This window comes from Puma concolor, chromosome B1, assembly GCF_028749965.1.
Source record: "Puma concolor isolate L17-30 chromosome B1, mPumCon1.1.hap2, whole genome shotgun sequence".
Classification (NCBI taxonomy): Eukaryota; Metazoa; Chordata; class Mammalia; order Carnivora; family Felidae; genus Puma; species Puma concolor.
The window spans coordinates 6673628-6684255 of NC_141670.1; the positions used below are offsets into that span (position 1 = coordinate 6673628).

General features: G+C 42.3%; 1 protein-coding gene across 2 annotated transcripts in view; it reads left to right on the forward strand.

Moving 5' to 3' along the window:
- The window catches only part of AGPAT5 (1-acylglycerol-3-phosphate O-acyltransferase 5), a 60093-nt gene extending 50083 nt beyond the window's left edge, over positions 1-10010 (forward strand). Inside the window, exons 7-9 of one of the 2 annotated variants that reach the window (XR_015249903.1) lie at positions 5096-5219; positions 7314-7397; positions 7489-7626. Coding sequence is in view for 1 of the 2 variants with exons in the window: in XM_025933116.2 (XP_025788901.1) it covers positions 5096-5219; positions 7489-7714 (350 nt within the window). In the remaining variant the exon portion in view is untranslated. Of the gene's footprint in view, positions 1-5095; positions 5220-7313; positions 7398-7488 lie in introns of both variants that reach the window. The other variant, XM_025933116.2, reaches the window with a different exon arrangement.
- Positions 10011-10628: the final 618 nt, after the last annotated feature.

A 10628-nucleotide genomic window follows, 5' to 3' on the forward strand; every position in this document is an offset into this window, starting at 1 on the left:
TCTAGGCCGGAGGAGAAGGCCCTGAGGAAGCCGACCAGTTCAGAGTTGCCTTGTCTAGATCCCAGCCCTGCCCCGCTTCTGTCCCGATTCCTCTGTCTCCTACACATTAGCTGACAGAGGTTCTGTGTTTTCCTTACAGATTGTCTCTTCTTGAGAAAGCTGGCTTTTCTATCACACCCAGAAGCCATGTGGCAAATAAATCTGTCATTTCAGTCAATTAAGCGTGAATATTTCTGCAAGGAAAAGTATACCAGAGTAAAATCAAAAGACTGAAGACATACTGGGGAAAATATTTGCAATTTAGATCACAGAAAAAAGGCCTGATTTCCTTAATGTATAAAGTCCTTCTACAAATTGATAAGAAGGTGATCAATAAGTCAGTAGTAATTCACAGGAAAAAAAGTGTTCAGTCTCATTATACTAAAAATGCAAATTGAAATTTACAGCGAGATACCATGTTTTGCTATCATATTAGCAAAAATCCCAGTATCAGGTTTTCTTTTTTTTTTTTTTAATTTTTTTTTTTCAACGTTTATTTATTTTTGGGACAGAGAGAGACAGAGCATGAATGGGGGAGGGGCAGAGAGAGAGGGAGACACAGAATCGGAAACAGGCTCCAGGCTCCGAGCCATCAGCCCAGAGCCCGACGCAGGGCTCGAACTCCCGGACCGCGAGATCGTGACCTGGCTGAAGTCGGACGCTTAACCGACTGCGCCACCCAGGCGCCCCGCAGTATCAGGTTTTCTAACAGGCCCTGTGGGGGAAATACTTTCCTACTTTGCTATTAGGAGTGCAGTGCAATTTAGTCCCCCAAAAGTTTCCTGGCAATATCTATCAGATTTATAAATGTGCTGCTGAGAAATCATTCTACCAGTATACCTGTCCGCACGAGATGGTTTTCCGTGTTACCTGCTGATTTTAATTATGAGTTGGGATCTGTAGCTTGAAAAACCCATCTCTCATTATTATGTAAATTGATTGATACTCTGCTCTACTTATAATCTATTATAGATTAAGATGCACCTTCAATTTATGATGTAAATTGGATTGGATAGAAAAATTCCTTAATTAGATATAAAATTCCAGAATATTGTACATTCTGCGTCTGGGTGGTTGAGTTTAATATTAAGTATAATCCCCACACATAGTGGGCTGTCATTTAATAGTTGTGTTTTGTAGCCCACTTAAAAAACATTTCCGTAGTTGCTAGATTGTTCACGTATAAGCTGTATGCCAGTCATTTCGAGCACTTTAGGAGCATTAGAACTCCATCAGAACCGTCTGGGATGGTTGCTGGCTGTGCGGGCCTCAACACCACCCTAGACCCCCCGACCCAGGCTGGCCGCAGACAAGGGTAGACTGCAGTGTCAATGAACTCTCGGGATCACTAGTGTCACGATTCGGGCCTGAAGGAGGCGTCACGAGAGCTAGGCAGCAGTGGTGTCCCTTGTCCTTCCCATTGTGTGGTGTGTGTCATTACAAGGTGAGTGGGCTTGCACTTGTGATTCATCTGGTCTTGTCAGAGTCAGTCTTCCCTGGACGGCGTCATTGGCCAGAGGTGAGCCGGGCCCGTCTGAGTATAATGGGCTTATTTAAAATCCTGTTTCTACAAGTGGGTGGTATACTGTAATGAATTCATGAAGTTAAGGATAACATTTGATGCTCTGTTTAACCATTTAATATTGTTCTAGGTAACTTTTTTCTATTAGTATTTTCTTATATGAAAATAAAACTTACAGGTAACCCAAAAGAAGAAGGAAAAAAACTCCACAGGCTCACCTGTGCAGATGGAACCCCAGTTAACAGTTTGGATGTTTTCCTCAAAATCTTCCTTTTCATGGTGTCCATATGTTGGAGTATGTTTGTGCCTCTGGATATTTTTTTAAATGAGATCATTTGTGTATATTGTTTTCTTTACATCCTGCTTTTATTTGCTTAATAGGGTGTCATAAACATCTTTACATGTCAGTATATGTACTTCTGTAATTTTTTAAAAATGCTACATAATATCCATTGATGTGGACATTGATGTGACTATGCCACAGTTTATCTACCCAGTTTGCTACTCTTGGATTTAGGTCATTTTTTTTCCCCCAGAGGGAATGGGGGCAGGTAATAAGCCAGTGAGCCAGCGGTGGGGGGGCCAGTTGGGGTCCAGGGCCACATGGGCATTTTCTGCCCTGCTCCCTGAGGTCTGCTTTTCTCTTCTGTCTCCGCCTTGCCTGGCTCCCCAGGCCCAATGCGCATGGGACTCAGTTTCTCCCGAGACCAGACCCTGTGACCTGTGTGAATACTTGGAAGACTTTTGTATTACTCTAGCAGATCAATACACTCTAGGCTCTACTAGGAAAGTTCTAATTAGGAAAAAATTATACCTTAATTAGAATACTTTTTCCCTACATATCCTAAATATTATGGGGCGATTTTTGCTCATGCGATACGAAATAAGCTCCAACTGAAATAGATATTACAAGTATAGATACACGAGCTTTATTAGACATTGAGGAAAAGATCTATGCCACTTCCTTGTCTGCTGAAAGTCATTTAGTGTTTATCTGATGATTGTCTCGTGGTCTACGTTTGGGTCCTCGCGATAGACCCTGGACTGATCGGGCTCCACTGCTGTCGCTCGGGGCCTTATCCTCTCTTGGCCCTACAGGGGTAATAGTACTTGCCTGTGAAGCCTCGTGGACGTCAGATGAAATCAGGCACATGAAAGTACCATGTAAATTTTAGGGGAGGGGGACCCTAAAAGCACCCGTATGAATGTGGGAGGCGATGCCTTTTCCCTTCTCAGCTGATGTCTCATGAAAGACATCACTTCCCAGGCACTGTGGTTACAAGCATCCATCTCTGACTTGGGAGGTACGCTCACTTTTTCCTTACGGTCTGTGGCTCTGCCCCAGTGTGTGCAGTGTGAAGGAGAAATCCAGGTCCCTTGCACTGCTATTTAATTATGGAGATATGGTGGGGGGGGGGATCATTAAATGGAGGTAGGAACATTGGTGTCAGGGTCTGCATTTTTATGTACCAGAAATGCAAATAAGAAGGCCGGCTGAGAAGTCCTTGTCACAAACACATGGAGCATCCCAGGCGCTAGGCACTGCTTCCCGGGCCCCAGCTCTCCTCACCGTGATTCTGCCAGGCAGCTGCTGTCCCGGGGTCTCTGTTTTGCAGACTGGGGAACAGGCCCAGAGAGCTAACACATGTGTTCAGGGCTGACCAGGGATCGAAACCCTGGCTGCCTGCCTCCCTGGTCGTGCTCTTAACCACTGCACAGGTCTGCTCTAAAATACCTCTTAAGCAGTTCTTGGATGATATACATGAAAATGGAACTTGAGGAAAATGAAGACAAAAATATTGAACAGTAAAATCTTCCCTATAGCGGTGCTTTGTGCACATTTATCATCAAAGCCAGTTCACTCCTAATGTATGTAACCATGAGATAATTTTGATGACAGAAATGCGTGTTATTAAGGATAGTGGTGAAAAAAAAACCAACAAAAAAACAACGGTAGAGAATACTTAACAAAACAGAGATGTGTGTGGAGTCAAAAGAATAGAGACTTCTTTAAGCTTCAAGTCTTCTTCAGACTGTAGAATATACGAATCACCTTTTAGAACATGGTCTTTGAACATAACTTGAGGTAACAGGGTCTCCGCCCCCTTCTTGCATACCCACCGAGGGAATGAGGGAATGTAGCCTTCTCTTGGATCTCTTAGGAATGTTCCCTTGTTCTCCAAGGAATTTAAATATGTTAATAATCTCACCTCTTCATCAAAAGCCACCTACAAAAAAGGGAATTTCCCAGCTTAGAGTTCCATTTTGTCTTTAAATAAATTCTGGCCTCCTCCCTTGTGCACCCAGGCCTGAAAAAAGACTGTCTGCTTTGTTCAAAGGAGATGTTTTAGGAATTGTAGTTAAGAGCTCATAGCTATTCCACAGAAAGAATGTTGGTTCCTAAGCCGAATAGAATATGTGAAAATAGGGCAAAGGCAAAAGGAGAGCAGTGAGTACCCGTGAATAGAAACCAAGAGCGAGTCACAGAGGGACAGAGAGCTCGCCACCATGTCTGCAGTGGGAGTGCAGCGGCGAGGACAGGCGTCCGTGCCTCCGTGCCCCCAGTGCTTTGGCAGAGTGAACCTGACAGACCTATCTCCGTCCTTCTGGGTCTCAGGCCAGTGGGAGCAGCAGTGACCATGTGTGGTGCGTGAAAAGCTTGGGGACAGCAGACTGGCGGTTTCCTGCAGATTAGTGAGTCTGGAGGTGGTTGACATTTAGGGGTCCCTTCAGAGGGTGGGTACGAACTTCTAGCTGAGTCCAGCTTCCTATTCCTAGGCCATCTGTAGAACTAGAGGTTATTGTATGAAAAGTAACATTTGGGGGGCGCTTGGGTGGCTCAGTCCGTTAAGCGTCCGACTTTGTCTCAGGCCATGATCTTGCAGTTTGTGAGTCTACGTCGGGCTGTCTACGTCGGGCTCTGTGCCGACAGCTCCGAGCCTGGAGCCTGCTTCGGATTCTGTGTCTCCCCCTCTCTCTGCCCCTCCCCTGCTCATGCTCTGTCTCTGTCTCTTGATAATAAACAAACATTAAAAAAGTTTTTTTTCGAAGGTAACATTTGGCACTATTGATGTAACTTAATGACTTCAGCTAATTGCGGTAGACTCAGAAATTATAACAGGTTCTTCTACTTTAGCTTGAAACCTAAAACCGTCAGTCTGTAATTCTTACTTTTTTTTTTTTTTTCAACGTTTATTTATTTTTGGGACAGAGAGAGACAGAGCGTGAACGGGGGAGGGGCAGAGAGAGAGGGAGACACAGAATCGGAAACAGGCTCCAGGTTCTGAGCCATCAGCCCAGAGCCCGACGCGGGGCTCAAACTCCCGGACCGCGAGATCGTGACCTGGCTGAAGTCGGACGCTCAACCGACTGCGCCACCCAGGCACCCCTGTAATTCTTACTTTTAACTTTTTTTTTGCTAAAGAAAGAATCTGGTTTTTCATCATTTGAATGTTCTTACCTCATTTTTCAATTGTTTTCTATAACCATGAGTTCTAAAACAATAAAAAATGAAATATTTTTGTTTCTTGTTAGAATTTCTCTGCAAAGAATGTCCGAAAATTCACATTCACATTGACCGTATAGACAGAAAAGATGTTCCGGAAGAACAAGCACGTATGAGAAGGTGGCTTCACGAGCGCTTTGAAATAAAAGATAAGTGAGTAACACCAGTTCTTGCGCTTGAAAACCTTGGGTTCGGCTAAATTTCACTATAATACAGTCTTTTTATCTTAAGAATGCTTTTTTATAAACTCAAGTCCAATCTGTCCATGTTTTAAGCCTCACTGTTACAAAGTCCCATGAAAGAACTTATTACAGGAGGCCTCTGTTTCCATTCATGGTATTTCCTAGACACTGTTCTGTGGGGGGATATGAGATTAGATCTCTCTCTCTGCCTCTCTCTCTCTCTCTCTCTCTCTCTCTCTCTCTCTCTCTCTCACACACACACACACACACACACACACACACACACACACACACACACACACCTGCAGTCCCAGGTCAGACGAGGCGATGCTGTGGTTGAGGGCTAGCTGGACTGCCCACGTTCCCGGGAAGCGAGGCTGTGGGATAGAGGCGTTAGTCTGATGTACGTGTGGAAATGACGTGGGTGTACTGGTTGGAAGAGGAAGGGGCGGGTGACATGTTTCTGACCAAAATGTCTTTTTGCTGTTAGTATTTGGGGCCTAAATGGTTTTAGGCTTGACCTTGTGTTTGTCCATGCTAATAACATCACTTGGAGCAAACAGTGTTGACCCTTGCTGAGCGTTACCTGTAAGTAAAGTACAGGTGTGTTTAGATACCTGTCGGGTGAGGCACAGCTTAGCGTCAGGCTGAGGGAGGGGATGTGACGTGCCTGGAAGAAACAGGTGCCCCCGGGAATAGAGTATATCAGAGCCCTTTTGATTCAATATACATTTCTTTTTTTTTTAATGTGTATTTATTTTTGAGAGAGAGAGAGGGAGACACAAATCTGAAGCAGGCTCCAGGCTCCGAGCTGTCAGCACAGAGCCCGGCGCGGGGCTCGAGATCATAACCTGAGCAAAGTCGGACTCTTAACCGACTGAGCCACCCAGGCGCTCCTCCTACAGATTTCTAAAGGAAGAAATTTTAGAATCTTCTTCTGTTTTTAGGAAGATAAAAAGTGCATCTCAGTTTTTATTTAATACTTAAAAATTGAGTTTTCTTGGGGGAAAATTTTAGGATATATTATTTATTTTCTGTTTGTTTGCTGTCAGTGGAGGTTTTTATCCTTTCTGATACATACCCTCTTTTTTGAAAGGTCCGTTTTAAACATCTCTATTTTTTATCCTCCTTTTGAAAAAAATGGGTCCACTAATTACGGGATGCATCATTTACTAAAACCACATTGAGACGTGTGGAGTTCTTACAGACTCAGAAGTAAGACTTCCAAAATTATGTTGAGAAATTTTACTTACTTCCTTCTCCTGACACTCAGCAGATTGCTTCGTGCCCCCTGTCTTGTTGTTTTACAGTAAAATTATCTCCTCATTAGTCCTTCTATGTTAACTCTAAGAAGTGAAAATTACTGAAAGTGTGCTGCATTGAAAATGAAACTTCGTGAAGCTTATAGACAAGTAGCTGGATTCCTGTGTTCTGTTGACTGTCACTTGCATGTGACAGAATTGATTCAGCCAACCATTGATGCCACCCACTTTGGTTGTGGAAGAAATTTCGAAAAGTGAAATACAAGTGTTTTGACATGAAAATCAGTTCTCAGATAAAAAGCCTGAACAATATGTTTAGTATCCAATGTATTTTGTGGTATCGGTGCTTATGTGTACTTAGACTGAGTCTGGACGTTTTGAAACAGTGGTTACTTTAGGGAATGTGTTCTGGTAAAAGAAGCATTTTCCGTTTTTTATTTGTGTTTGAGAGTTTTATGCTGAGTCTGTTCTGCTGTAAGTTTATATTTTTTAAGTAAGATAGGAACATGAGTTAACTAGGCTGTTTTTCTAATTCCATGCAAATAAGGTGTTTGGGGGGAAACTCCATATATGTTATCAGAACTGCTGATCTTTTCCTTGACTTTCTGGTAGAATGGGAGGTTTAGGAGGAAGGAGGAAGGATTCGGGAAGCGAGATGGGTTATTACCATGTGTGAAAAATTATTAAAAACTTAAAGTTAAAAGACCAAAATCATCCCCATAAATTTACTGAAAGCCATCTTTTAAAAAATGTACATATAATTCATCTACACTAATCATGAGCATATTAAATATATTTTTCAGGTCTGGAAACTCCAATTAAATCAAGTCCCTGGGTATTTTCCTTATTCATCTTTAGTTCCCAAGGACCTGTAACTTCTCCAGCATGTAATTATCATCTAGTAGCTATCTGTTAAATTAAAATCTTAAATGACTAAACCTGAAACTTTACATTTCTTTTTTTCCATTCTGACCCTAGGTTGCTTATAGAATTTTATGATTCACTGGATCCAGAAAGAAGAAACAAGTTTCCCGGAGAAAGTGTTAATTCTAAATTAAGTCTCAAGAAGACTTTACCGTCATTACTGATCCTAAGTGGCTTGACTGCTGGTATGCTTATGACCGAGGCTGGAAGGAAACTCTATGTGAAAACGTGGGTTTATGGAACCTTAATCGGCTGCTTGTGGGTTAGTATTAAAGCGTAAACAAGTAGCCGTGTCCAGGCAGTGGAATGTGCTACGCGGTTTACTGTTGGCAGCCACACGGGACATCAGATTGTTGCCTGAATTTAATGAGAAGTGTAAATAAAGCCTTGTTGATTGAACATTGGATAAAATAGAATTTCTGACTAAAGCCGACCTGCAGGTGGTCTTGGGCAAACATACGTGGTTTTGCAACTTTAGAACGAGCTGCTGGAAGGGGAAAGCTAACCTCTGTGCCATCCTTGGTGTTTCCGTGATCTAGCGTCGTCTTCAGAAGATGGTTAGGATTGTATGCTTTGGTATCGGTTCGTGACTCAGATGGCTGCATTCATGAACGTTAATTTGCAGCGTATTTCACCGTACTCGTTATTTTTAGTTTTTTACAACCTGACTAGTCCCAACTCTCATCACCGAAGTATTTAGTATCTTGCAGCTGTGTACTGTTTTGCCTTTTGCTTAATGTCTCCAAGTGGATGAAGGAAATTGTATTTATGTATCAAGAAGGATGCAAGGAAAAGGTCAAGAAATGTCTGCGGGGAAGAAGCTGTGGTTTGCGCATGCTTTGATTGTAGTGTATTATTAGCTGATTTTATTTTCTCTTTGCAGAGTAATTAACATGTCTAATATTTATTGAAGCAGCTTAATTTGCACGCCCTGCATTGTACACAAAAGGATAATGTGTCAGATGTGAGCGTTGAGTTTCGGTTGGAGGCGTGACCCTGGCCCGCTGTCGCGGCACTTGACGCTGCCCAGCGTTCTGAAGAGCAAAGCGGAGCCCTCAGTACGTCCCAGTGTCTGTGCCAGAATTGCTTAAAAGCCTTCAGGCTTCCTGTTATTTTTACATCAAAACAATCAGTGTGAACCTTGGTGGGACCTGAGTCCACAGATGCTTGAGGTGATGGGAGCCTTCAAACGTCCGCCTGGATTTCCGAGCATGTGCCTTTTGCCTATTATTACTCTTGGGTTCGGCGGAAGTCTTTTCTTTTCCTGTCATCACGGTCGATTTCCACTGTGTTTGAATTCTTTTCCTCTGGATTCCTGGCAGCGTGCTGCTCGGTGCCTGGCACAGGACGGGCGCAGGGGAGAAGCATGGAGCCGGCCTCGGTCCTGCTGCGGGTTGAACCTGGTCGGTGAGGCTCTCTTGAGCCCGCCCCAGTGGCTGCGGCTAAGATGCTCGTCTGTCTCCCTCCTCAAGCCAGTGAACCACAGGCTCAGCCCGCGAGGCCCGGATGAACTCGTGGAGTCCCCACTAGTTTTAGTGGGGAGTCCCCACACAGTTCATCCGTGCCCCCTCAGAACAAGAGCCGTTTTCAGTCAGGAAGTAATAACTATGGCCTGTGGCTGACTTAAACTTGATTGTTGCCTACTAGTCCCTTAAGGTAACATTTCTGCCTAATGGATTTTTGTTGTAAACTCGTGCCAGTGCCCCCAGATGAAACACACCAACTGAACCATGATGAGCAAAATGAAAATAATAAGTAAGGGAAATTTTGTGTGACTGACTCTCCAGACCCAGAGAGCAGGCCGTGTGAGACAGCACCTTTGAAGCTCTGGGTAGTCTGAACTGGTGTGTGTGTGTGTGTGTCTGTGTGTGTGTCTGTGTGTGTGTCTGTGTGTGTGGGGGTGGACATGTGCCCGCAGGATATGGTTGGTCTCCTTATGCATGGGGGTGTGGGTAAAACTTCTGAAAAGTGTTCCCATGCCAAATTGTGATTTTCTCTTACCTGTAAAGTGAGATTTAAATCAGTCTCACCGTCTTTGTTAATACTTTTTTTAAACAGTCCTAAAGATTGAACCGATTTCTAATTTATTCAAAGTAAATGTAAGTTGCGTAACTTACTTTGAATATCATGGATATGCTCTAAATTTAAACTTTAAGAAGAAATATCATTGGAATTATGTTGATTATAACTGATCATAAGAAGTTACAGTGAACTGCATAAGATCACTTTGAACATCATGTCTCTTATGACCATACTTATATTCTCACAAGAGTTCTATAAGATATATTTGTTAGTTTAAAAATTTTGTATTAAAATATTTGGAAATTAGAAGCTTCTTTTTAACATGTGTTGATATGACTTGAATTCTTACTTTCTAAAGTTAGGAGCCCTGGATCTCCCTGTAAATCTTTTCACATATCTTTTAAGCCTGTGTTTCTGTTATTATTGTTGATTTGCAGCTTAGTTATTACTTAGTTTTTCTTTATAAGAATGCCATCAATGTGCATGCTTTTATGTTTTCCAGAAAAGGGTGTGTTTGGATGAAAGTAAAAGAAAAAATAAAATCTTTCACTGTCTCTAATGTCTGTGCTATTTAACATTTTGCGACCCAGAAACTCCCCATTGGTCTTCTGTTACGTTGACTAGGCTTCGTGGCTGGTCTTGCATTCTGAATTTATAAAATTATAATATTTTTTCTTAAATATTGAACAAGTATAAAAAATACAGGACTCAAAATTGTGAAGCAATATATTAGTTTTGTTATATAAACTCATATTTTATACAATGAATATAGCAAGTACTAATTGCTTGAGAATTCTGTAATCATTAGGGTATCTCACTGAGACTTGTCCAATGCCTAAATTTAGCCGGGTTGGTAGGGAGAGTAACGATCTGACTGGTCCTTACATCACACATACTGCTGCCTTCTTCCAGGTTGGTAGAGAAAGGGCCATCTGACTGGTCCTTACATCGTACATACTGATGACTTCTTCCATTTATTTCATTTCCATGGGATTTTTTTTCATTTATAGTCATACCAACTTTCCTTCATATCCAGATTATGTAAGCTTTATTTTTCTTTTGTAATGCTGTGTGGTTTGTTTTTACATTCAGTGAATGAATCTTTGTCAGTAAAGTGATCTTTTAAATAGATGGGCCATTATAAAAATACAGTCTATATGAAATTTGTCCTC